Below are 24,081 nucleotides of genomic sequence, written 5' to 3'. Positions count from 1 at the left end.
CCCCGTGGCACAAATACCGCGCACGAAAAGGCCTGGGCCTGGGGTGGCTGTGAGTGCTGATATGATGCTGCGTGAGTGCTGATGCGATGTCGGTGTCGATGTCGATGTCGATGTCGATGTCGATGTCGATGTCGATGTCGATGTCGATGTCGATGTCGATGTCGATGTCGATGTCGATGTCGATGTCGGTGTCGATGTCGATGTCGATGTCGATGTCGGTGTCGATGTTGTCTTACCAAGTCGATAGAAACCAATTGCAACTGTTGTGACGGCAACAGCAACAGCAGCAGCAGCAGCAACAGCACACGTGGACGTGGGCGTGCTGCGCATCTCGGCTCGAGCCGCCCTGGTTCCAGCCGCCCTGGTGGCTCCAATCTCTCTCGCTCGCCCCCTCGCTCTCGCCCTCGCTCGCGTCCTCGCTGCTCTTGGCCCCTGTTCACCATCCATCTGCCCAACGCCCAACACCCAACACCAACACCCAGCATACCCGCTGCGATGGCCAACTACGAACGAGAAGCCATCGGCCACCTGCAGGAGGCCGTCAAAAAGGCAAACTACACAGGCTGGTTCGGCGGTAACAAGCTCGATGAGGCGGCCGAGCTCTATGCCAAAGCGGCCAACTCATTCAAGCTTGCCAAGAAATGTGAGCCGCTGGATGGCATCTGGGGCAGTGGCTGCGAGTCCGATGCCACTCCGGTCGCTATGTCTGCGTTGGACGGTGTATTGTCCTGTGCTGATCATTTCTGAAATGCCGCATGGCCCATCAAAGGGCAAGAGGCCGGCGATGCTTACATCTCCCAGGCCAACGTCATGAAGAAGCTGAACGAAACCGACGAAGCTGCCAGCAGCTACCTGAACGCTTCGAAATGCTACAAGAAAACAAACCCTCTAGGTATTGGATGGTAGAACGCGCAAGCCGCATTCCACATCTCTGGCGCTGCATGGCTGCTGCCGTGGAGCTGCTGTGGGTCTCTCGATCGGCCCCGGGCATCGGTGGCCTGGGCATCGTTATGCGCTGGACAGTTGGTGAATGCACTCGCCAACCGCAACAGCGGCGTCGCCGCCCCGAAAGCCCCTGTGTCGAGCTGACAGAAGCCCTCTCGGCCACCGGCGGCCTGCTTTCTGGACCGATGCACAGATGCAATCAATGCCCTCCAGAAGGCTGTCGAGATTCTTGTCGAGCGCGGAAGGTTCCAGTCAGCTGCCTCGAATCAGAAGCAGATTGCCGAGATTTACGAAAATGAAATCATTGATCCCGAGAAGACGCTCCACGCCTACGAACTGGCGGCCGACTGGTACACGACCGAGGAGTCGAATGCGTCAGTGTCGTTCCATATTCGCTTCATGGAGACCGAGTCCTCGCTGTCATACCTGCTGGTCTTGCTGGACGGAGACTTTGCGGGGCTGTATCGACATGGGAAGCCCACATTCGCTTGCTCTGACACAATGCCTCGCTCAATAGCCAGGCGAATGCCTGTTGGCTCAAGGTGGCCCACTATGCTGCACAACTCGAGCAGTATCAGAGGGCCATCGAGAAGTTTGAGGCTGTGGCCGAGGCGAGCAAGGATAACAGCCTGACCCGCTGGTCTCTCCGCACCTATTTTTTGAATGCTGGCATCTGTCGCCTGTGCACTGGGGTATGCACTTTCGCTGGTTGCACCACCTGGGACGATGCTCGCAGCTCCCTTGCTGTCCTCAACCTGCTCCCCATTGCGGCAGGCCGGCCAATGATGCGCTCGCACCCAGATATGCGGCTGTTTCAGGCGTCATCTCACCCGGAAGCTTCACGCCTTCCATCTCCAGGACCTTGTGGCCACCCAGGGCGCAATCGATCGGTACCTCCAGATGGACACTACCTTTTCGACAGCCAGGGAGTACAGCTTCCTGAAGGCAAGTTCCCACTCACCCTACTACGCGCCATCCAAGTGATTGCTGTAATCGACGCTTCTCGTCTCTGCGATAACATCGGGCGCATCTCTCGTGCTGGTTTCTTGCGGCGCCGGGTCCAGCCTGCCGATTCAATCCATCGACCAACCCGGCCCGTTTTCCATCCACGCTTGGAGGGAGGGAGTGCCACAAATCCCCCGCGGCCGTACCTTGTCCTGAATACCTCTAACAGCTGTTCTGATCGATCCAGGCCCTGTTCGACGCATGTGAGGCCAATGACACCGAGGCTTTCACCGCAGCCATCATTGATTTTGACAAAATCACCAAGCTGGACCCCTGGAAAACCTCGCTGCTGCTCAAGGTGAAGAACAGCCTGGCCAACGACGAACAGGACTTTACGTAATGCCTCACGCCGCAGCCCACCATGTAACCACCGCACCAACGGACCACGGACACAGACGCCTGACCAGAGCTGCTCTCGATTACGATCGTCGCCTCTGCGCCTGTGCTGGCTTCGATAGGTGCATCTGTGCTGCTGCTCGACCGTGTTCACTGGCACATTGTTGGAGCGGTGACATAGCTGTGAAATCCAGACCATTTGTTCACATCCATGTGAGTGTCTGGGACGTCAGGGCTCTGGTGGCGGCGATGTTGTCCAGCTTTTGATTATAGTAGAACTTCCGGGTGTGCGAAGCGTGGTGGGAGGGCCGGACCTCGAGCGGAACAAGCGTTGTAGAATCATATCGGCGTTGCCAGGCGATGGGAAGAGACTTGAGGATCTCCACGATGAGCGGCCAGAGCACTCGGGGCGATTGTGCTGTGTCCCAGCAGCTTCAAAGCAAATCGCAGCAATGATCAATCAAGGCGCGGCAGTCGACTTGTAGAGCAGTCTCCGGCCTCGGCGACACTTGAATGCCAAAGCCCGCGGATACGAGATGCACCAAAGCGGCTCCACAACGCGACAATGGTCATCTCAATATCTGCAAGTCCGAATGCGAGCACACTTACTTTGTCTCGAGATACAGCATCTTGTTGTTTTTGGCGAGATTCTCGCCTTCGCGCTGCATGATCTGGCGGTTGGGAACATCGATCCTTGTTCCCACAAGAATGCACGGCTTGGGCGCCTTGTAGTTCTCGGGACCTTTGAAGTAGTTGAGAGCGGTGATCCAGGTCTGTAGAATCTGAAAGGAATCTCGGTTGGTGACTGGGATGTCGGAGAGCGGTCGAGAGCCGGTGGTGAAGTATTCGGCGCGTTGAAGCCATCGCCGAGTTGGACGAGCGCACAAGTGAATGATTTGTAGATGAGTGGACGTGTGGATGAGGAGACGAGATGATTATCAATATGTACCCATTCAGCGGAAAGGCCGATGTGCTGTCAGGTTCAAGCAGGCCGTCAAGAAAGCTTTGGGGACCGGACGTCGCTGAGTTTCCGCAAGAATGTATCGTGCGATCGAGGAAGCAGCCCACCATCAAACACAAAGGCGCACCCGGCACATCCCGACAGGTACTTCATCAGCTTCTTGGTGATGCCCTTGGTGGTCCGTGCGATCCAGAATTCGACTCGGGCTGAGATTTCCTGGGTGTGAAATGTTCGCTCCTTGGGCGATATGGCGATAGCAGGTGCGATAGCCATTCAGCTCCTCGGCGTTACGGACGAAATCACACTTTGGAAGCTGCATATTGCCGACGGCAGCGGGCGCTCCTAGTTGGCTGCCGTGACTGGCGCAGCGACAGCAGCGACGCAGATTGCGCACTGCTTACCTTGAACCGAATCTCATGGTTCTCGGACTTTTGCTTGCCCTTCGACGAGGCAAACTGAAGAGCGTCTTCGCACTCTCGCCTGACCAGCGTCTGCTTCCCGACGGAAGCCGCGCCGACGACCGCAACCTGGAACTCGACCGATACGTATGGGTTCGAGCACGACGCGATTGTCGGGGCGAGCGTAGCGCTCTTGAGCAGGATCTTTGGATGAGCGGGGCCAGGGCCGGCGTCTCCGTTCGTCGCTCCGGCCTCGGGACTGTAGAATCCGCTCGCCGTCCGAGTAAACGATGCCTGCGGGGAGGTCAGCGTGGGCCGGTGGCGGATATGTCCAATGACTCGATCGCCGGCCTTGACGAGCGGATCGATGACGTTCTTGCTGAAGGACTCGACCATGACGCTGCTCTGTCGGCGCCGCTCGAAACGGCCCACCATCTCGACAGGGGAGTTGTCGAGCTCCTCGCCGGACGAGGCACTCGTTGCCCCGATGCTGAAGTCGGATGAACCCGCGTCGATGTTGCTATTCATGGGTGCGGTGGTGGATTTGGGAAGTCGTCGCAGAGGAAGGTCGGCTATCGCAAGTGCTGCCGCTCAATCACCGTGGGATGCCGGTCGCGCAACTGGATTGTGATTGACCGCATCATACACTTTATTCAGAAAAATGGGACAACAGCCGTTTCCATGAACATGTAGTATGTGATGTGCTTGCGTCTAGCTATGCCATAAGGAATACATCAAATCACTTTGGCAGCCTCCGAGTGAACACCACCGGTCGCTCTCCGGTCTCCACAATCGACCTGCACACTGGTTTCGGAGTGCCAGCGATGGATGGTGCTCTTGGACACACTGGCGAATGGTCATGGCCAGCGCGCGATAACATTGGGTAACAAAATATCTGATCAATCGTCAAAATCATGGGTGTCCCATTTTTATTGGATTGACTGTAATGTGGCCGGCTGGCCACCAGATACAGCATGTCGCTCGGCTGGTCTCTGGTTTAGTACTTTTGACCGGGGGTCTCGAACCAAGGGGCTCCGGCACGGGGCAGGGGGCCCTTGGGAAGGGGGGCCTTGGCGACAGAGGACGTGCCCGCAGATTCGCCGTGGCCGGCCTGGTTGGTCTGGGTGAGGGCAGCAGCGATTCGGCGGTCAGCAGCCGAGCGAAAGGATCCACTACGAGAGATCGGGGTGATACAGCAGGATACACAGCCAAACAGGAAGCTAAGCCAACGAGCGATCGCGCATTACCGTGAAGGTCAGGACAAAAGTGCTGTTGTTGACTTCCTGCTCCTCCGCGATGATGACCTGGGCTCCAGCAGGCTTCTGGCTGACAGGGACCACATCCTGCTTAAGAGACTTGGACAGGAAGGGCTGTTGCTGAGACAGAACCGTCTCGAGCTCGTTTTGCGGATCCTTCTGGAGCTCGTAGTAGTAGGTGATCTCATCGGTGGCTTGCAGGCCAGCCTTGTGATGAGGGGAAGGGCTGGATCAGTCCTCGATCACACGCAATCGGATACGCCCGACCTCGCACACCGGAACTAATCTCAGCACCTCGATCTGCAAATCTCGGGCTGCGCTCAGCACTAGAAAGAGACGCCGTGGCTCAGCGAGAGGCAGGCCGACCATGCAACAAGTAGCCTTACCTTCTTTCGCAGGCGCTGGATGCGGTTGATGACCTCGCGGGCGAGACCCTCTTGGATCAAGTTTTGGTCGAGAGTGCAGTCGAGGATAGTCAGGTTTTCGCGATCGAACTCGGCTTCGTAGTCGCCGGCGTTCTCAAAGTAGCGGATGATCTGAGATGAGGGAAGATGACCATGGTGAGTCGGGTATATGAGGCGCAGCCGTTCTGTCGAATAGCGGCTGTCACCAATACAAGATCGACAGGAGTGCAAGGGAGATGCTCAATGCCCCTCAAGCACACAACGACGCTTGCTGCAACCCCCGCACGTCGAACCCTGGGCGTCACCGATCAAGCTGTGGCGGCAGACAATGTACCTTGAGATCCTCCTCTCCAAGAGTAAAGCCCGCAACCTCGAGCTCGCGGGTCTTGACGAACTTGGCAATGTCGACTTCGCTAAAGTCCTTGGCCGCCGCGTTGATCTTGGCCGCGTCCTTCTTGTACTTGATGCCGATGTTCTTCTTGTCGGTTTCAATCTTGTACTTGACGCCGTAAGCTTTCTCGTCCGAGGTCACGGTGATGGTGCGCACGTTGACTTCCTATACAAGGACAGGAAGACACACGATAGCGGGTGAGAAGGGTGTCTCCCTCGTTTTGAGATGCACACCATCGAGACCATTGACTGGGTAGAAGGGAAGAAGGCGAATATCCCAAAAACGTCCTGGAACTTCCCGATGAGCGCTCGCGGACTGTCAAGCTAGTGAGTGCGACTGACCTCAACAATGTAGGACTCGAACGCCTTGATGTCCTCGAGGTACTGGGAATCGGCGTTGATGATGATGAGCTCCTTCAGAGGGGTCTAAGGAACGAATGGCCGAGATATGATCAGCATGGGGGGATTCTCTACTGACGAACACCTCAATCGGCGAAACGACAAGCATGGAAGACTTTCGCATCACTGCAGATCAAGGGACACACCTTCAGGGGGATGGTCTTCTTGTCGCGGATCACGCGGACCTGCTCGATGACAGTCTGCATGCGAGCAACAGCGCGCTCAATGTCGGCATTGAAGTACTCGGCCTTGGCCTGAGGCATCATCAGGAAGTGGACAGAGCGAGTGTCGGTCGATCCCAGGTTGGCGTGGACCTGGCGCAGGTTCTGGTACATGCTCTCGGTAATGTGCGGCGTAAAGGGAGACTGGCAAAGGACACATTATTAACGCGGGCAGGGATGCCGGGGCCATAGATAGACAACGTTCAATGCACACATACTACGCAGACGCGCGATGGAAACGCTCAGGGCAGGAAGCGGGAGGAGCACTCACCATCGTCTTGACGAGGGTGAAGAGGACCTCGTAGAGGGTGTCGAGGGCCTGGACGGCATCCTCGGGGCCGTTGTCACCCTTAAGGCGCTTGCGGTTGAAGCGGACGTACCAGTTTGTCAGCTCGTCAATCAACTTGAGCAGACGAGGAACGACCGTGTACAGGCGGTATGCTGCACGACAGGATCAGTCCGGAGAAGAGGTGCCAAAACGATCAGCAACACGGCAGCGGTGCGAACGTGCTTGGAACAAAAAGTAGCAGGCGACACCCTCCGCACCATAGCTACGCACCCGCCATCTCCTGGTGGACAAAGGCGATCAAGCGCTGGGTGTTGGCAAGGATCCAGCGGTCCATGACGTTGGTCGAGGTGTTCAGGGCAGTCTCGTTGTACTTGTACTCGATGCCGTGTTCCTTCTTTAGCAGAGCGACCTGCGAGAAGAAGAAGCGATAGGCGTTGTACCAGGGCAGGAACACCTTGGCAACGAGTTCCTTGACGCCTTCCTCCTTGAACCGGAGTGGCTCGGCTCGGACAACAGGCGAGTTGATGAGGTAGAGTCTGTGGAAGGAAGGATCGATCGATGTTGGAAAACCGAGCTTGGTAGGGAGCCTGCATGCGAGGCACGATGACACCCATTGAAAGGAGCCAGCATACTGGCCACAACACACACCTGAGGACATCAGCGCCGTGGGTGTCCATCACAACGTTGGGATCGGGATAGTTCTTCAAACGCTTGCTCATTTTCTTGCCGTCGCTATGTGTGAGTAGGTGCCAGAGACAACAGATAATCAGTAGGCCACTCGTGACAACTCTGCGTTCGACTCTCAGGACGAAGCACTTCAAGCACGGTAATGTCGGTACAGTTGGTGGCCGGAGACGACCAAAGTCGCAAAGGACAGAAGGATGTCGGCGCTTCAGATCAGAACAAGCAACGTACGCAGCCAAAACCAGTCCATTCACAATGACGTTCTTGAAGGGGGGACGGTCGAAGAGATGGGTGGACAGGACAAGAAGGGTGTAGAACCAGCCACGAGTCTGGTCCAGGCCCTCGGCAATAAAATCCGCAGGGAAGGTGGACTCGAACTTTTGCTGGTTCTCGAAGGGGTAGTGTTGCTGGGCGTAGGGCATGCTGCCACTCTCGAACCAACAGTCAAAGACCTCCTCGACTCTACGGAGCTGGCCCTTGCCCTTCTTCGAGGGAATGGTGATGTGGTCGATGCTGTCGCGATGCAAGTCGGTGATGCCGGTGACGCCAGAGAGCTCCTCGAGCTCGGCGACGGATCCGATGGCGACAATCTCCTCAAAATCCTCGCTGACCCAGAGAGGGATGGGGGTGCCCCAGTATCGGTTGCGAGAAATGTTCCAGTCGCGGGCATCGGCCAGCCAGTTGGCGAAGCGCTTGTCCTTGACAAAGTCGGGAACCCTTCAGGGAGACCGAGAAACAGTAGCGGGTAACGATGAGCCGGGGGGAAGAGAGGCGGACACTGTTGTGCCCATCCAAGTCGGTGCGACGATGCAAGATGTCTTGTTGGCAGAGATTCAGCCAAAGCGCCTACCAGTAGGTCTGGTCGTTGTTGGCAAGGAGCTTCTCGTTGATGTTGGAGACACGAACGAACCAACTGGGCACGGCCTTGTAGATCAAGGGTGTATCGGATCTGGGCAGACAGGGCCATTAGAGACATGCTTGCATATCCTCGAGCCAGCGATTCATCCAGTGGATGTGTGTCGCCAGGTGTTGTGCGATCAGAGAGTAAACGCTGAAGGCTGGGAGAACATGGCATGTCCGCCATCCGAGAGGTAGATATATCCTGAGCGGCCACATGTCAGTATCTGTCAAGGATACCCACCGATAGCAGAAGGGGTAGCTGTGCGAGAACTGGGTCTGGCGGATGAGACGCTCGCGCTTCTTGAGATCCTTCTGAATTTCCTTATCGGCGTCCTGAATCAACACAAATTCCAAGCCACCAACCGAAAAAAAAATGTGTGCGTCAGCCATAGATGCAGTAGCTTGGGATGTTTGTTGGAGTGGATACCTTCCATGACAGGCGGGTCGGGTGGAAGGGAAATAGGAAGGTGGCGTATCGACCCAGACAAAACACCAGCAAGTACACTGGGTGGTATCGAGCCACAGACCTTGATGTATTGTCCGGCATAGTCGGGAACCTCCTTGGTGAATCTGCCGACAGCATCGATGGGGCAGACCAGATCGCTCTCGTTCTTGATGACCTTGTTTTGCAGGCAAACACGGTAATCGTCTTCACCAAAGGCAGGAGCCTGGTGGACAACACCCGTGCCGCCCTCCTCGGTGACGTAGGTGTCGTTAACGACGACAAACGATCCCTGTCCCTGGCGCTGCAAGGAAAGAGATGAGTCAGCTGGATGCAAGTTTGGGATCGGCCTGATTCCAGCCACCAGTTTCCAAAGACCGGAGAAAAGTCGCTCTTGCCACAAGATGGTTCTTCTCAACGAATCAAACTCACATGGGAGAAATAAGGGAAGAGAGGCACGTATTCGAGTCCCTTGAGGTCAGAGCCCTTCATGCGGTCAAGGACAGTGAACTTGGCCTTCTTGACATCCTTGTAGAGAATCTCAAGGCGCTTCTCCATGAGGATCCAGATCTTGCCACTTTCTCCATCTGGAGCGCAGAGTCGTACGCATCAGGCTCGCCGATTAGAATGGGTCGATGTGGCATCGAGAGAATGCAAGCCTCGAGAAGCGCTCAGACAGGATGCCGCAGAGCTGCCTGGGAGCCGAGCACAGACAGCGGGGCCAGCACAAGGTGGCTGAAGCCTCGTCTGACTTTGATGCCGATCCACACCAAGTTATAGCACGATGCAGCATGAAGGATCCGAGGTACACTGCGGTCGCCGCTCGCCTGATCCTGGCTATACGCACCCTTGATCTTGACATAATCAAAGTTGGGGTTCACGCAAAGGGCGAGGTTGCTGGGCAATGTCCAGGGGGTGGTCGTCCAGGCGAGGAGCGAGACCTCAGGGTCGTTCTTGAGCGGGAACGAGACAACAACAGAGGGATCGATGGCGTCCTTGTAGTTCTGGTTGGCTTCAAAGTTGGACAGAGACGTGCAGATGGCAGTCGAGTAGGGCAGAATCTGGTGTGTATGGGGGGGGGAGAGAAGTGATGGGATCGGGTCAGGTTTAGCGACGCAGCGTGGGCCAGTGGCGCCAGATATCAGGAGCAGCGCCGGTCTGAGGGCATATAAGGCGATGCGAAAATGCCTGCTCGGCGTGGAAAAAGCAGCTTACTCTGAATCCACGATAGACCTGGTCCTTCTCGTAGAGCTGCTTGAAGACCCACCACACCGACTCCATGAACGAAGGATTCAGGGTCTTGTAGTCGTTCTTGAAGTCGATCCAGCGACCCATGCGGGTGACGGTGCTCTCCCACTCCTCGGCGTAGCGCATCACAATCGCACGGCACTCGGCGTTGTAGGCCTCGATGCCCATCTTCTTGACGTCCTCGGGGCCCTTGATACCGAGCTTCTTGTCGATCTCGTACTCGACAGGGAGGCCGTGGGTGTCCCAGCCAAATCGACGCTCGACATAGTGACCGGTTTGGTGGGCGTAGCGAGTGACGGTGTCCTGGAAAGAGGCGGCGGCGACACCGAAACATCAGCCTTGAGTTACCAGGCCACATCCCCAGACATTGCAGCAAGCATTGCAGCAGGCATCCAGACGGACACACTCGGCGGATCGGTTGCACACACAGGCCCCAGATACGCCCTGATCCGAACTTGGGGAGAAGCAGAGCGGCGGGTACCTTGATGGTGCCAGCAAGCAAGTGGCCATAGTGCGGCAAACCAGTGGCAAATGGAGGACCGTCGTAGAACGAGAAGGGAGGACGGCCCTCCGAGAGCTTCAGCGAGGTCTTGAAGGCGTCGATTTCTTTCCAAAACTCTTGAATTCTCTCTTCCTCCTTAGGGAAGGAGATGTTGGCGGGGACTGCGGCGATGCGGGTGCCGGGACGCGGGTTGGGTAAGCGAGCCCAATTTGGCCAGGAGATATGGGAGATGGTGAGCAAGCTGGCGGGATGAGATTGGACATGCTGAACGCAGATAGATCGGCAGAAAGCAGCAAATGTCGCCCGTACCTTCGATGTTGGACATGGCGGGCTTGTCAGCGACCTGTGCGGGACGTTGAGTGGAGAGTGGTTTGGAGAGAAAGAACAGAGAGGATCTGAAGGGGTGGTGGAGGCGAGTCAATGGTCGACCAGACAGTAGCATTCAATGGCTGGAGACCAGAAACCCCAGGGCAAAAAAAGAAGCACACGGGGTTGGAAACAAGGGAAGCAGATGGGGCCGAGGGGGAGGGCAGACGACGCAGCGTCTTTATGTGAGCGATCTGACTGGCGAGGGACCGGCTGTTGGGTGGCCAGGGACGATCACGCAGGAAGGAGGAAAAAAAATGGAGGCAGGCACCAACGTGCGATCTTGGGCAGATGTGTGTGTGTGCGCCATCGCCTTGCCTTCGCGAGCTAATCGCAGCGGCAGCTATAATCACGTGATGTTGGTCAGTGGTGTCACAGGCGGGCGATGCGCAGCAGTTGTGGGAATGGGAGGCGCATACGCACAGAACGGCGAGGGCGATGAGTTGGGCATGAGCTGGGCATGAGCTGGGAGGATCTGGACAACAGCAGCAACAGAGCTGGGCAACAGAAAACGACCGGTGAGTCACCCAAGAACGACAGACTCGGAGTGGGCGGTCGTTCGCGATGACATCTGCATTTTGTGGGACGCTTTTGACATGTCCAAATGGCAATGGGACACACCATCTTGTTTGGACCCAACCATCATCGTTGGGTCAAATCATTCCCCTGGGTCCATCCCATAATATCCCATCGCCATTGAACTCACACAAGCCACAAACCATCCACATGTTGAAGTGTCCCGTTTCAGAATACGCGCACTGTATTGACATGGAACAAACGACCCAGACTTGAGGAGGGGGACGATATGGCAAAAGAGCGCACGCGCTTGCACAGGAAGGGCTCTATAGCCGTCCATTGGACGGATCTATCCTATTCAAAGACACAGTCTCATCGCAGAATGCCGATCGGGTGGTGCAAAAGAACGAATGGAGGCAAAAAAAAAAAATGACAGGAAGCCAAGGCAAAAGCAGAATACTCAGTCCAACTAAAGGAGTTGCGGGCAGAGTGGAGGCAGACAAATTGCTTCAAAGAAACGAGTGGTGTAACCACAAAGGAGAAAGTGCCAGGTTACTGAACGTAGCGACATGCTTGGGAGGAGACAGTCGCCCATCCCAGCATGCTCCCTCTATTGAAACAGTCGGCAAAGCGGGCAGAATCACTGGGTGGTAGTGGTGGTGTTCTTGTGGCCTCCGCACTTGGGCTTGGCGTAAGCAGGGTTGTGCTTGAGGGCAGACGGGGAGACGTAGCCGGGGATGTTGTTGTAGCGATCGATAACGTGCTTCTGGATGACTTCGTAGCGACGGACCTGGTAAGGATCGAGCTTCATCATCTGGATGTAGCTGTCGGGAATGGGGAGCGGATGGCGACAGTGGATAAGATCCTTGGTGTCGTTGGCCGGAGGGGCCAGGACAGTAATGGTGGGCAGGGGGCTGTAGGTGGGGATCGGCAGGGACGTGACGCTGCTTGTCGGGACGGAGGATGTGGTGGCGCTGATGCTGTACGAAGGCACAGTTGCATTGGAGGTGGGGGTGGCCGTGAGGGTGGCATTCAGCGACGACACGACGGTGGTGTTGTATCCGTGGCCGGTGGCAGTGGCATTGACTGAGGAGGTGACGGTGGCATTGATGGAGGACGTGGAAGTGGCGTTGGCGTACGAGGTGATGGTAGCGTTGACGGCCGAGGTGGCAGTAGAGTTGGCGTACGGGGTTGCGGTAGCATTGGTGGCCGAGCTGTATCCAATGCTCGAGGTGGCATTGCCCGCGGAGCTGCTCGGAGCACTGACAGTCGAGTACCCGGGGGCAGACGGAGAAGCCGAAGCCGAAGCCGAAGCCGAAGCCGAAGCCGAAGCCGAAGCCGAAGCCGAAGCCGAAGCCGAAGCCGAAGCCGAAGCCGAAGCCGAAGCCGAAGCCGAAGCCGAAGCCGAAGCCGAAGCCGAAGCCGAAGCCGAAGCCGAGGAGGCGGTATTGTTGGTTGGGTAGCCATATTCAGGGGCGCCATCACGCTTGACAAACTTCGCACCGGAGGGAGGAGGAATCAGCTGAAGCAGGGCATTCTGGAACCAGAGCTGAGCGGGATCCGACGAAGCTGGCGTTGTGCCGCTGGTGGAGTTGCTTCCGACGGCGGGACACTTGACCTGAGCTGCGTTGGCAGTCAGGAATGCATCGAGGGATTGCGATTTGCTGTAAGAGTAGCATTTGCCCTGGATGTTGCTGATGTCCATAACGTCATTGACGGTGAGAGGCCAAGGATCGATGCTGTCGGTGACCAGGGCAGTCACCTTTTGGCCGCTGCCAAGGGTGGTGCTGCCGCCATAGCTGCGCAAGTAAGCAGGGCAGAGACCCTGCCATCGAGCCCAGATCTTGTCGATAAATCCGTGGTGCTGAGAGATCGGAGAGACAGGGTGGAAGAGAATCAGCAGGCTGCAGGCAAAAGCCGCGAGAAAACCCAGCAGCAGATAGTATCCAATCACGTGTCTCTGCATCGGTCTCTGTGTGCCGGGTGCCATGACATGGAGCACGACGGCTGCTGTTGCATGAGCCCTCCCTGTGCCCGTGCTTACCAGGAAGAAGATGGGATCGTTGGTGGAGTACAGCTGGGCAAGATCGCCAACGCTGCCGCCGAGGAAGCCGTGCACAGCGGCATGTGGGCTGCCCTCGATCGCAGTGTGGACGTCGTCGTAGGTGTTGAGGGTGATCAGGAAGTTGCCGACGGCTTCGGCCGAGGCGAGCGGGGCGTTGGCAACAAAGTTGCGGGAGAGGCAGCTGGCGTTGGCGACGCTCTGCCGGTCAAAGTTACGGTATCCAGCGGAGCCACCGTTGTTCCAGGGACCGGCGGGGTTGTTGACCCATCCGCCGGCAACGCCGTCCAGGACGCAGAAACTGGGACCCTGTCCGTTTCCGCCGAAAGCCGATGGAGTCAGGATGGGCGAGGCAGCAAAGTTCTGAGAGTCCACGGTCCTGTTTCGTTCGAAAGTGGTCAACATAGGGACAGGTCACAAGCCGCGCTGGTCGGGGGCTGCAACACGGGAGCGGCCACATGGAGATATCGGAGATGGGATGGCGTCTGCGGGGACATGTTGGCTCACCAGTCCCAGTAGGGCACGCTGATAGTGGGGTCGACACTGCGGATGACAGATTCGAACTGAAGCATGATCATTCTGTGCCAAGGCCAGAACAGAGGCTGTCGCGTGGGCAAGACGATCAGATGAAAAGCGGTAAGGTGGGCGAAGATGACAGTCGACCGGATGAGATGCACACCGGCTCTCGACCTGGCCGGGACGGGTCCAGAAGCAGGGCGAACTGAACTGAACTGAACTACCGGATTGCTGGAGAGAGGAGTGGGTGGGCGGGCAAGAGCCAGCGGCAGGACATGCGGCGTACCTGCGAGTGGGCAATGTTCATGTAGTCCCAGTGCAGCTTGACCATGTCGTCCCAGCCCATCGATGCCGGGTTGGAGACGGTGCCGCCCATTGGTCTGGACTTGAGCACCTTGACGGCATTCAGATAGGCGGCTTGCTGGGCGGGAGTCATGTCTCGCCACTCCTGGCGCACGGTGCACTGAGCGAGCGCCGAGCTGCTGGCCAGCAGGACGACAGCGACGGCAGCGGGGATCACTCTCATCGCGGCTGTTGAGGTGGATGGGAGGGATGGGCAGAGTCGGAGAGGAAGCAGCCCAGGCAGCGAGACGGAGCAACGGAGAAGGGAAACGGACCAGAGCAAGCCGTTTTGAGGAACGACGAGAGCCAGCGCCAGGCAGCCAGAGGCAGCCACAGAAACAGCGGCGGCAGCAGCAGCATGGGGACCAGAGGGCAGCAAGGACAGGACAGCCACAGAGGAGCGGTGCTGCGCCGAGCAAATAAGGCAGGAGCGCGCAGACACGACGCGCGCAGACACGCGCGCGGCTGTGCGGGCTCACACAGACTGCGTGGGGCGCCGCGCACGCGAGTGCTGCTGCGCATGGCGCAGTCGCACCGTGTTTGCGGCTACGCGATTTTTGCGGAGAACATGTGCGCGGCCCTGCCAGCGCTGATTCGTGCTGAGCAGGTCCCTCGCGCGACAGGGGTGGCTGGCCCCCTTGCCGCCTGTCGGCTTCTTGCCACCTGCTGGCTTCCTGCGGCTCGGTCCTTCGGCCCACCTGCTGTTCGGGAATGCAGCACGCGGCGCGGCTTCCAATCGCAGCCGCGCGGTCGGAGGTCCAGACGGACTTGTGGATGCATCGGGAAGTGCCTGGATCGCGTCTGCATCATCCTATATCGCGGCCGGTCGCCAGAGAGTGAGCCGCACATGTCCTCTCCGCCTCTCCGCCGCCGCTTGCGGTTGCTGGCACCCATGCTCCTGTTCGCGATGGGCCATGTCCGTCCACCAAGTAACGATGCTCTGCTTGCGCCAGAGGTCGAAGCCTCCTGTTTCGTGCCTGGTCCAACAAGCGTCTTGCCTCGAGCTGACAACGACCAGGCAGCCATCCGTCGCTCCACAGATCGCACGCGCATGAGCAGGTCATCGCAAGACGGGGCCGCCCGTACTGTCGGGCTCATGGACATACCGGGATGCCACCGCCTTGCGGAACATGAACTCGGTGTGCCAGTCGATCGTCGCCCTTGGATATCGACTAGATGCATTGAGGACTCTGCTCTCTGACCCGCTAGAATGGTCCCGATTGCCAGTCAGATCATCGCGGCTCATCTCCGTGATTATCGGAGTGATGGCGGATGCTGTCCCATTGTTTTGTCCTGGTTGCGTGGCCACTCCAGACAAAATACGGGGCGTTGCGAATGGCCGCCCACTCCAGGTCCGTCGCTCTTGGGTGACTCACCGGTCGTTTTCTGTTGACTCAGCTATGCTGCTGCTGCTGTTCCGTGTTCCAGAGGCCCAACATGCCCTGGGAGTCTCGGTGCCAACACTCAATCGTCTTGGCCATGAGTGACCTGCGCACCACGTCCAATCCCTATCCGCACTGACATTCCAACCCGGCAGCTCAACGGCACCGGGCATATCGCAGTGCTACCGCCGTGTATATTCAGAGCCGGTGACCAGGACACAGGCGACCAGAACACAGCCGTCCTCGGTCTCGGTTGACAAGCGATTTTGCTCCGTACCATCCACGTTGCCATCCATGCTGCCATCCATGCTGCCATCCATGTTGCCATCCATATCTGCTGGGATGACGGCTCCATTGCCCACGCACTCCATGCTGCTGCCGATGCTGCTGCCGATGCTGCTGCTCAGATCCTGTCCAGGATTTCGTTGGCCACGCGCCATATTTGGAGCTGTTTGTCTTTGCTATCCTTCAAGTAGCCAGGCACTCGGATCTCGCTGCCTGACGGACCAAGCAGCCCGGGAGACCGATGGTGTCCGTATTCCGGATCGCTTGCAATCGACACAATTGTCTTCGATACCTTCTCGGCGCTTGGGAATAGAAGCGGCGCAACCCAACTAGCGGGCTTGGCGATGAGGCAGGGGAATCCTGCACGGCCCAGGGCACATCGGTCAGCCGGTACATGTGCCCAGTCTATCGACCTTCATACATCCCGAGCGAGAGAGCCACACTCCGCACTCCGTATTTACCTCCATTCGCCAAGGCATTCGTCGCGACTACTCCCGGAAACATGTGGTAGAAGCAAGGCTTGGATGGGTGATCCTTGTATCGCTGACCAAGCTCCTGCAACGTGTGGATCACAGAAACATCTGAGCATCAGTCAACGGTGCCTTCCGGTCGTCCGTCTTACGGCAGGTCCGTTCGACTTGGTGCACTTGTCCACGCCAAGTGCTATCGCTGGAGTCTCGGGAGTCGCCCGCTGGCTCACCAGGGTCGTAAGATCTGTCAGGGTCGCATGCACGACAGCCGCGCGGATGAAGCTGAAGCCATGTTCCAGCTGCAGATCCTCGTAGTCGATCGATCCGCCATTGCCGGCCCCCAAAACATTCACGATGCGGGTATCGTGCCGGTGTTCCAGGATGAAAGGAAGTAGCTCTCGGATCATCAGAAAGCGCGACAGGAAGTTGAGCGCAAATCCAGACTCGAGTCCTGTCGATCATGCGGTAGGGAATGGATATGAAGGTACCGCCGATCCCACGGACCCAGATCAGCAAGTGGATCAAGGATGCCAACACATTCTCCTGGTCTTGTGATGTTCGGTCGGTACTGCCGGAGCGGCATGGGACTGTTGGATTACGAAAACAGGCCGGGCCGCCTCACCTTCAGATGTCAGACGACGGGGCCCATAGTTCAGATTGCCGGCACAGAGGACCACGGCACCCAGCTGGGCCTGTTCGCTTCGGAGGTCGGAGACGAACGAATGACAAAACTCGCGACAGCCTTTCATGCTGGTGACATCCAGCTGCCGGAATCGAAAGCGGCTATCGGTCGACGGCGCTGCCGCTCGCATGCGGGAGACCACCCCCTCGCCGAGCAGCGAGTTGCGGCCCACAATCGTCACCGACGAGCCCATCGCCGCAAATCGGAGGGCCGAGGCCGCACCCATTCCCTGGGTTCCGCCTGAGTCGCAGCACGAGGATTAGAGCAGGCGGGTGCGGTTGTGTGGCTCTCATCGGCAATAGTGCATTTGGCCATACCAACAATCAGGACAGCTTTGCCTTTCATGGTTCTTGACTCGTATGCAGAGTAAGTCCTTCGAGCGGCTTGATGGAGAGCGCCGCAAGAGAGGCCAGTCGCTTGCGCTCGTTGGCGATGGCATCCCGGCTCTGGCGGGGATTTCAAACGTTTCTCCCGCAGCGGCTCCGCCATGGCCTTGCTTCCCGATCTGCCGCATCGACTGCCCCTGCATTCCACCGCCCTGATCGCCCCTTTCTCGCCGATAGCCGCCACTGCCGATCTCTCAGGGCCCTCCTCGGCTACGTACCGCCGCCGCAATGAGACCGACATATCTGCGCATCCGCTCAGACACCCCGTCCGATTCCGCCAAAGCCACCCACCAGGTCTCCCGCGACCTGCTCTCCTCGTCGCTGTCTGTGCCGGTCGATCCGTCGCTGACGCAGCCCAGTGCGGAACTGGCCTCCAACAACATCCTGGTGCGCTGCGACTGGTCCAGTGCCTTTGATTCGACCCAGATCGACGCCTACTTTCAGGACAATGCCGTCGACATAGCGCTGGCCGTCACAGTGACCAACGGCTCAAGCATGTGGTTCAAAAACGGTTAGTGCTCGCTCGCCAGAAGCACTCCCAGAGCTGTCCCTTGCGGATACCTGCCGCATCTTGTTCACGGCCATATCTAAATACTTCAGTGACCGTACGGGACCTCTCACGATGCAAAATGTCGACCAAAATGAGGCTGAATGAGTTCTACCAGGCCACGTTTTCGGCCCTGTCATCCGAACGAGATACCAACGGCCGACGCAACCTCTGCACAGTCGTCTTGGACGAGTTTTTCTGCCAGGTGGGAGGATGAGTGGAAAGGCTTGCGCCGAGCACGATTGCCGTCTGATAGGACGACCTGTTCTGACCAGCGGGCTGACTCCACAGATAACATGGACGGTGTGCACCGAGACCGAAGCCAACACGATCAAAGTGGGTCCCAGATACTCAACTTGGGTGGATCAGCAGATGGGTCTCTGATTTGAAAGGCGGAGCAATCTCTCCGCCGGGCTGGCTCGAAGCCTCCAGCGCAGACCGAGAGACGGTCGTTCTTCTGAGTGTGCCGGACATCCAACAGATCCTTCTGACTGCACCGGGTCTCTGCCGAGTGTCTGTCGAGTCCCTGCCGGATCTCTGCCGAATGAAGCTAACTGCTCATATATCCGTCGATTCGTGCGGCTGTGACTTGCCCAGTTTGACCTTGGCTCGCTCCAACTCCCTGTCATGAGCGAGCAGACTCGACAACACACATGGTTTGACTGGATCGATGGCCTGATCGCCGAGCGGAACACCCTTAAGGTTCGGAGGCATCCATGGCCGTTCTTTTGTCGGGCCGTGGGCTGAATTTGGCGCTGCGATTGGCATGGGCATCTGCGCCGTCAAGCATCCCACTTGAACGCGATCTAGTACAGTGTCGATTGCGCTTGGCGCTCACTTACACGGCCGCCAAATGCACATCTCTCACCAACAGGACCAAGTTGTCGCCCTCGAGACCAAAACGGAGGACCTACGCAGCCAGCGCAACGAAGCTATCGATCAACTTCAACGATGGGTGCAAGAGAATCGGATCGACGCCGAGGAGCGGCTCTACAAGAAGGTATCGATTGCTGAGGTCACTGAGGTCACTGAGGCTACTGAGGCCACTGAGGTCACCGAGGCAGCGGCTTTCGGGGCTCATCTTCCGGTGTGCGCTGACGAGTGTCTTGGAATTCTTAGTTTGCTGTCATCGTCAATCGCAAGAAGCACAAGATCCGAAGCCTCATGAAGGCCTTGAAAGCCCATGGTGAGAGGGTGCAGCCACTGGGTGCAGCTACTGGGGTAGCAACATCATGGGATCTGCATCGCCGGCATGATATCCTCAACGAGACTGTCCCAGCATGGCAGCGTGGATCGGGGACGGCACAGACACAGATAGATTGAAGCGATAAAACTGCTGTACCAACCGCCGGTAGTATCGCGCACTGGTCTGATCTGGGTCTGCATTGCGTGTCTGTAAAGCCAAAGCGACCCAAGAGACTCGACTATTGATCGAAAAGCAGGCCAAACACCGGGTCAAGAACGAGCCCATCGACGAGTCGGCCAGCAGCAATCTCTCAGAGTCTCTGTACGTGTCTGCATCAACGTAGCCACCACCGGCTCCCCGCGATACTGAGGCGCAGTGCCCTCCATCCTGACTGGTTCTACATCTGACGTTCTTCCAGATACCCGAATGCACAAGATACAGGCTATGATGCTGATGAATCGAGCACCCGTGCCGTCTCGAAGCGAGCGAATCACCATGTGGATGTTGGTGCAGATGGCCAATCTTCCGACCCTCACAGCCCCACCGTGACGCCGCCCAAGCGGCCTCGGCTGAAACAGGACGACCACGGCGACGAGGACGACCAGGACGACGAGAACGACGATGACGAGGATGCTCCTCCTCTAATCGGCAAGGCTGGGGCTGCACTCAGCACCCGATCGGCCATGAGGTACATTGCTGGTGCAGGATAATGAGCTGCGGGCTGCACTGCTCTTGACGCATGCCATTCGCGGCTCACCTTTGATCTTTCATCACTGCACTCAGATCAAAGAGAGACGCCGAGCCAGCGGGCAAGCTTCAAGCGCCGTCACCAACCTCCAGCACAGGGTTTGCTGTGCCGACGACAGCGAGATCGACGCGCGTGTCCCGGCTATCGTCCATCACGAGCCCTTCGGTTTCGCCGTATGTATCCGCCAGCTTTGCTGTTTTTCCAGTTGCTCTGCTATGCCTTACGCCGTCCGTGATCTGGGACGACACACTGGCCTTGCGACTGATGCTCGTTTGTTGCTGGCCATGGCGCCAGACTTCGCAAGGGCCGCGGCTCGAGTCGGACTCTGGACTCCAACCAGAACAAGACACAAGATGCCGAGGAACTCCTGCGGCGGCTCGGATAGCGACAACGTACTGTCCGGGCCACTCCTGCGTCACGGTGCCGACACGCGGCCAATATATTGCAGTCGACCAAGATCTAGAGAGCGCAGGTCTTGTGCGACTTGCGAATGGGATGTGGGACTCTGATGCGAGCAGGCAAAAGGACGTTGTTTGGAAAGGATTTGGTCCTGCGGCCACTGGGCAGGGACACAGACACCAGGAGCCATTTAAAGCAAAGTGAGTCCCGCTAAAATACATTGTGAGAAAGAGCAAAGTTGCGAGCGGGAACACTCACGCCTTCCACTTGAGATAGCCGTCGCCAATGACGGTGGTTTTGCGGTCCAGGATGTCCTCAACGCGCTGGCGGACACCCCACATCTCTCTGCGGCGCTCGCCGGGGGTCTGCGCGGGGTCGCGCCAGTTCTCCACAAAGTACTTTGCGCCGCCCGTCAGCTCCTTCGGGAGCCGAGATGTCTGATCCAAGTCGTCGTCGTCGAGGAAGGTGCCCCAGTTCTTGGCAAACCAGTCAATGACCTCTTGGCGAGTGAGCGCAAACTCGCCAACCGACTTGACTTCGCCTGGCATCGGCAGATGAATGCGGTTAGGACACCTCCTGTGGAGGGGGCGGGAGAATACCACGATGCTTGCACTGCGAGGAGTCTGAATAGATGCACGATTCTGCGGGCTGACAGTAATCCATACCGGTGACGACAATGCGCACATCTTCGATAGAAGGCAGCCCTGTGACGGTGCGGTGCGCATAGAACTTGTACGTGCGATCGGTGAGCAGCGGAAGCTCCTCGGATTTGGCTCCAAAGTCGAGCTGGGGCAAGAACTGTGTGTCGATCTGCTTTTGGTATTGCTTGATGTTGCCGAGGACGGTTTCAAGGTCTGGGCTCCATTGGATCGGCTCCGGGCTCTTTTCCTTCAGCACCAACCGGACACCCTCAGAAAACTCCGAGTCGGTATCGTGCTGCTCACGGCATCAGAGTTAGAACATATCCGAGGAGGGCAGCAATCAGCCGAAATGCTGATGGAGTCGCCAAGAAACACTCAGACTGCATCGATAGTTACAATCATGGCCTTGGCAATCTGGTAGTCCATGCGGAAACACGAAGCTAGATCCATAGTATCCGCCATCTTGAGCTGCTTCAGCGTCAGCAGGAGGTATTGGGGCCGCTGGCGCCTGATGAGCTTGATGATCTCGGATGCAAATTCAGACTTCTGCATTTGCCAACATGTGGGCAGCCCGATACAGGACGGTTAAGAACATCGGTTGCGACTATGCCAGCAGCAGTCCGACTCGTCGGGAACGGAGCAAGTCGAGGGGTATCGGATACGCACCTCGGCTTCGAGAGCCCGCAGGATTTCGGGAAGCGTGTCCTTGGCAAAGCATCTGATGCGATACCGACGAGAGTCAGCTCAATAATACTTTTGCCACCTCTCAGTAGATGCGAGTTGCATGCGAGGATACCTCTGGATCAGATCGCCGCGCTCGCCGCCCAGGATCCAGTTCTTCCAGTCGTCGGTTGAGGGTGCGCTGCCTAAAGCAGGAATCGCGTGAATATCGGTCTCGCCGAAACGCTTTCCGTGCAGGCCAGACGGGTCCACCAACTCAATCAAGCACAAGAAATGTGGGCGATCCTCTCGGCCCGTACCAACAAACTCGTTGATGATCAGGTTGATAGCTCGGATGTCGCTGGATTCGAGAGCCCCGAGGCGAGCAATAAGGCTCGGTATGCGCTCGGACGGAATATAGTGGGTGGCAATGCCGGCCATGCTGAACAGAAGGGCGGGTGTTGGCGAGGACCGGCGAGTGAGTTGAGTCGACACGAATGGCATACTCCAGCGCAGCTTCGGTGCCGAGTTTGCTTTGTCTGGGCGGGGTACTCACACGGTCTCGATGCCCTTGAGCTTGTATCCAGAGAGCGCCAAAAACTTGCCAACAGGGTCGCCGTCGGGCATCCGCGAGAGGAAGAAGGAGACCCCGCCTCCGATAAAGAATCCCACTCGCCCTTCAGCGACACTAACGACTGTTTCCTCGGTAGCGAGGCGAACCGGTGCATGGATGGCCAAGCCGAGACCGCCGCCCACTGCGCGACAGAGCGGATTGGGCGAGAGAGAGAGAGAGGGCGAGAGGGGTGTGAGACTTTTGAGCCTTGCTTCGGAATGTTGTGGCATGCGACGACAGGAGCCCCAGGATTGCGGGATGGGAGTTGCAGCATTCTCGTAGCGATGAATGCTGGGTAACCCCGACGATGGAAGGCTAACGAACTGTTGCCGAGCCGAGCGATACATGCGCTGCACAGCGGACAACGTACTCGTAATTCCGTCCAGAATGGCAACCAAAGGGGTGTCCAGAGTTGCGAGCAGATGCTGGGCAGTGTAGGTCTTGTTCAGCAGGCCGAGGGCCTTGGCCCTGGACTCGTCCGTCTTTTCGTTGATGAGCTCGGCAAGACCTATGGCGCAGGGGAAGAGCGCACAGATGATCCATGGATGAGCGACAGAGAATTTGATAGCCCAGCGGCCTGGTGGGCGAACTGCTGCCAAGGATGTTCATGAGAATGCTCTGGCATGCCACTCACGGATGGCATCGACTCCGGCACAGAAAGCCCGTCCGTCTTCGGATTCCTCAATGACCAGGGCGTTGATGTCAGTCTGATCCCAAGCCTAGAGACCAAGCGGGGCGATTTCGGAGCAGCGCCAATCCCAGAGCCGCGGATATGTGTCGAACCAGAACCAGAACCAGAACCAGGGCGGTTATCGGGGCAGCAGCAAGTCAGTATTGAAGCGGAGGCGAGTAGGGTGCTTCCAGGTAAGGGCCGCTGCAAGCACTGCCGACAGATCGACAGCGGTCGAAGAATGTCGAAAAGATGCCACCAGCCGATCGATGGCATCACAGCCTCCAACATGGCATATTCCCTCACGCTGGCTGCTCAACGGCGGCCGGGCGAGACCTGCGCACCTGGAAGTTGTCCAAGATCGCTGTGATCATCTCCTCGGTCAGAGCATTCAGCGACTCGGGTCGATTCAAGACCATCACACGGCCCTTTCTCTGGTGATAGATCTGGACAGTGGGCACAGGGGACGGAATTGGCTCGGCAACAGGCTCGAGTACGGGCCCAGACCCGGGTTTGTGTTGGTCGAGGCTGGTCTCGGGAATGCGTTCAGAGGTGGACTCGGTATCGCCGTTGGCCAGGACCGGGGTGGATTCATTGCACCGAGCGGAGGTGGATGAGAGTGACCGGAAGATGATGCAAGGCTGCTGCACAGCGAATCGTCCGTGCGGGACTGGTGCGGCTCTGGGGACCGGCAATGGGCGGATGTGGTGCCGGATGGGTCGTAGAAGCTGGACCCGGACGAGACGGAGCATGGCGCTGGATGCTGGAGGTTTGCTAGCACAGACGGCCTAAGGCCTCGGATGCAGTGCGCAGAGCGAACAAGCTAAAGGAAGAGGGCAGATCCGCAGTGCCGGCGTCGACCAAGACCAAGATCAAGACCAAGACAGGCGGAGATGGGGCTGGCAAGGGATGCGCAGGACCAGCCAGCCTCCTGCCCAAGCCAGGCACGACAGTGATTCCAAAATGAAATGGGACACCCCCGTTTTGAGCTATGACTGTGTTTTTTTCTGGAACCTGAATACACCCACCCACTCATCGCAATCATGGCCAAGCAAGTATGCCCAAGGAGACCGATGTGGTGATTGCCTTTGGGAATGCCTCCTGGAAACAGGGGAGGGATATGCATCCAGTTCCAGGAGACTCAGGTTCGCCAAGTACTTTGAGCAATTCCACCACCACCAGAGACACCCACCAGACCGATCCGTCTCCAAGATCCATGTGTGCTCGGTG

The 24,081-nt window shown here is 57.7% G+C and overlaps 7 protein-coding genes across 7 annotated transcripts; 2 read left to right on the top strand and 5 right to left on the bottom strand.

Annotated features, from left to right (window-relative positions):
• Nucleotides 1-449: 449 nt before the first annotated feature.
• BJ171DRAFT_511700 (soluble NSF attachment protein) lies at nt 450-2,582 on the top strand. The gene is made up of 6 exons (XM_053111615.1): nt 450-643; nt 770-892; nt 1,139-1,319; nt 1,463-1,637; nt 1,804-1,890; nt 2,138-2,582. Exons 1-6 carry the CDS (start codon nt 496-498, stop codon nt 2,288-2,290), a joined length of 867 nt encoding a protein of 288 aa, XP_052965147.1. The 5' UTR covers nt 450-495; the 3' UTR covers nt 2,291-2,582.
• On the bottom strand, nt 2,490-4,246 carry BJ171DRAFT_600503 (P-loop containing nucleoside triphosphate hydrolase protein; the record flags this gene model as incomplete). The annotated part of the gene is made up of 4 exons (XM_053115019.1): nt 3,649-4,246; nt 3,355-3,484; nt 2,896-3,091; nt 2,490-2,718 (listed from the first exon to the last, which is right to left on the bottom strand). The coding sequence occupies exons 1-4, from the start codon at nt 4,171-4,173 to the stop codon at nt 2,490-2,492; spliced, it is 1,080 nt and encodes a 359-aa protein (XP_052965146.1). The 5' UTR covers nt 4,174-4,246.
• Nucleotides 4,247-4,865: 619 nt separating this feature from the next.
• On the bottom strand, nt 4,866-10,705 carry BJ171DRAFT_559008 (tRNA synthetases class I-domain-containing protein; the record flags this gene model as incomplete). The annotated part of the gene is made up of 17 exons (XM_053113187.1): nt 4,866-5,108; nt 5,288-5,437; nt 5,640-5,861; nt 6,038-6,121; nt 6,241-6,459; nt 6,587-6,756; nt 6,875-7,140; nt 7,253-7,336; nt 7,520-8,005; nt 8,139-8,237; nt 8,430-8,521; nt 8,716-8,934; nt 9,063-9,217; nt 9,478-9,691; nt 9,846-10,181; nt 10,360-10,541; nt 10,690-10,705. 17 exons carry the CDS (start codon nt 10,703-10,705, stop codon nt 4,866-4,868), a joined length of 3,237 nt encoding a protein of 1,078 aa, XP_052965145.1.
• Nucleotides 10,706-11,752: 1,047 nt separating this feature from the next.
• Nucleotides 11,753-14,428, bottom strand: BJ171DRAFT_158905 (uncharacterized protein). The gene is made up of 4 exons (XM_053105865.1): nt 14,127-14,428; nt 13,832-13,926; nt 13,307-13,703; nt 11,753-13,126 (listed from the first exon to the last, which is right to left on the bottom strand). The coding sequence occupies exons 1-4, from the start codon at nt 14,364-14,366 to the stop codon at nt 11,903-11,905; spliced, it is 1,956 nt and encodes a 651-aa protein (XP_052965144.1). The 5' UTR covers nt 14,367-14,428; the 3' UTR covers nt 11,753-11,902.
• Nucleotides 14,429-15,738: 1,310 nt separating this feature from the next.
• BJ171DRAFT_511693 (uncharacterized protein) lies at nt 15,739-17,464 on the bottom strand. The gene is made up of 5 exons (XM_053111614.1): nt 17,319-17,464; nt 16,942-17,241; nt 16,550-16,770; nt 16,311-16,404; nt 15,739-16,209 (listed from the first exon to the last, which is right to left on the bottom strand). The coding sequence occupies exons 1-5, from the start codon at nt 17,344-17,346 to the stop codon at nt 15,968-15,970; spliced, it is 885 nt and encodes a 294-aa protein (XP_052965143.1). The 5' UTR covers nt 17,347-17,464; the 3' UTR covers nt 15,739-15,967.
• On the top strand, nt 17,465-20,275 carry BJ171DRAFT_511691 (uncharacterized protein). Its single transcript, XM_053111613.1, has 10 exons — nt 17,465-17,898; nt 17,988-18,139; nt 18,226-18,270; nt 18,532-18,636; nt 18,809-18,934; nt 19,054-19,120; nt 19,336-19,441; nt 19,539-19,808; nt 19,904-20,041; nt 20,163-20,275. The coding sequence occupies exons 1-10, from the start codon at nt 17,616-17,618 to the stop codon at nt 20,251-20,253; spliced, it is 1,383 nt and encodes a 460-aa protein (XP_052965142.1). The 5' UTR covers nt 17,465-17,615; the 3' UTR covers nt 20,254-20,275.
• BJ171DRAFT_511687 (ClpP/crotonase-like domain-containing protein) lies at nt 20,276-23,734 on the bottom strand. The gene is made up of 10 exons (XM_053111612.1): nt 23,196-23,734; nt 22,816-22,900; nt 22,552-22,689; nt 22,125-22,323; nt 21,889-22,010; nt 21,705-21,774; nt 21,575-21,626; nt 21,305-21,454; nt 20,933-21,203; nt 20,276-20,808 (listed from the first exon to the last, which is right to left on the bottom strand). Exons 1-10 carry the CDS (start codon nt 23,601-23,603, stop codon nt 20,522-20,524), a joined length of 1,782 nt encoding a protein of 593 aa, XP_052965141.1. The 5' UTR covers nt 23,604-23,734; the 3' UTR covers nt 20,276-20,521.
• Between the last annotated feature and the right edge of the window lie 347 nt (nt 23,735-24,081).

Source organism: Polychytrium aggregatum (genome assembly GCF_025602895.1).
Source record: "Polychytrium aggregatum strain JEL109 chromosome Unknown BJ171scaffold_27, whole genome shotgun sequence".
Taxonomy (NCBI): domain Eukaryota; kingdom Fungi; phylum Chytridiomycota; class Chytridiomycetes; order Polychytriales; genus Polychytrium; species Polychytrium aggregatum.
Note: the sequence above shows the minus strand (reverse complement) of the source record. Positions and strands in the feature narration are given on the sequence as shown.

Excerpts from the sequence above, each read along its gene's own strand:
- BJ171DRAFT_511700 (XM_053111615.1), top strand. The coding sequence starts at position 496 with ATGGCCAACTACGAACGAGAAGCCATCGGCCACCTGCAGGAGGCCGTC. Across the intron at positions 893-1,138 it reads CAAGAAAACAAACCCTCTAG|ATGCAATCAATGCCCTCCAG; the intron begins GTATTGGATGGT and ends ACCGATGCACAG. Across the intron at positions 1,320-1,462 it reads ACGACCGAGGAGTCGAATGC|CCAGGCGAATGCCTGTTGGC; the intron begins GTCAGTGTCGTT and ends CTCGCTCAATAG.
- BJ171DRAFT_158905 (XM_053105865.1), bottom strand. The coding sequence starts at position 14,366 with ATGAGAGTGATCCCCGCTGCCGTCGCTGTCGTCCTGCTGGCCAGCAGC. Across the intron at positions 13,927-14,126 it reads TGAACATTGCCCACTCGCAG|CCTCTGTTCTGGCCTTGGCA; the intron begins GTACGCCGCATG and ends CCCACGCGACAG. Across the intron at positions 13,127-13,306 it reads ACGATCCCATCTTCTTCCTG|CACCACGGATTTATCGACAA; the intron begins GTAAGCACGGGC and ends CCGATCTCTCAG.
- BJ171DRAFT_511693 (XM_053111614.1), bottom strand. The coding sequence starts at position 17,346 with ATGAAAGGCAAAGCTGTCCTGATTGTTG. Across the intron at positions 17,242-17,318 it reads CAAAGCTGTCCTGATTGTTG|GCGGAACCCAGGGAATGGGT; the intron begins GTATGGCCAAAT and ends GCTGCGACTCAG. Across the intron at positions 16,405-16,549 it reads TGACAGATCTTACGACCCTG|GAGCTTGGTCAGCGATACAA; the intron begins GTGAGCCAGCGG and ends CACACGTTGCAG.
- BJ171DRAFT_511691 (XM_053111613.1), top strand. The coding sequence starts at position 17,616 with ATGAGACCGACATATCTGCGCATCCGCTCAGACACCCCGTCCGATTCC. Across the intron at positions 17,899-17,987 it reads AAGCATGTGGTTCAAAAACG|TGACCGTACGGGACCTCTCA; the intron begins GTTAGTGCTCGC and ends TAAATACTTCAG. Across the intron at positions 19,442-19,538 it reads AGCAATCTCTCAGAGTCTCT|ATACCCGAATGCACAAGATA; the intron begins GTACGTGTCTGC and ends ACGTTCTTCCAG.
- BJ171DRAFT_511687 (XM_053111612.1), bottom strand. The coding sequence starts at position 23,603 with ATGCTCCGTCTCGTCCGGGTCCAGCTTCTACGACCCATCCGGCACCAC. Across the intron at positions 22,690-22,815 it reads TGCCGGAGTCGATGCCATCC|GTCTTGCCGAGCTCATCAAC; the intron begins GTGAGTGGCATG and ends CCTGCGCCATAG. Across the intron at positions 21,775-21,888 it reads GATCATCAACGAGTTTGTTG|GCAGCGCACCCTCAACCGAC; the intron begins GTACGGGCCGAG and ends TTCCTGCTTTAG.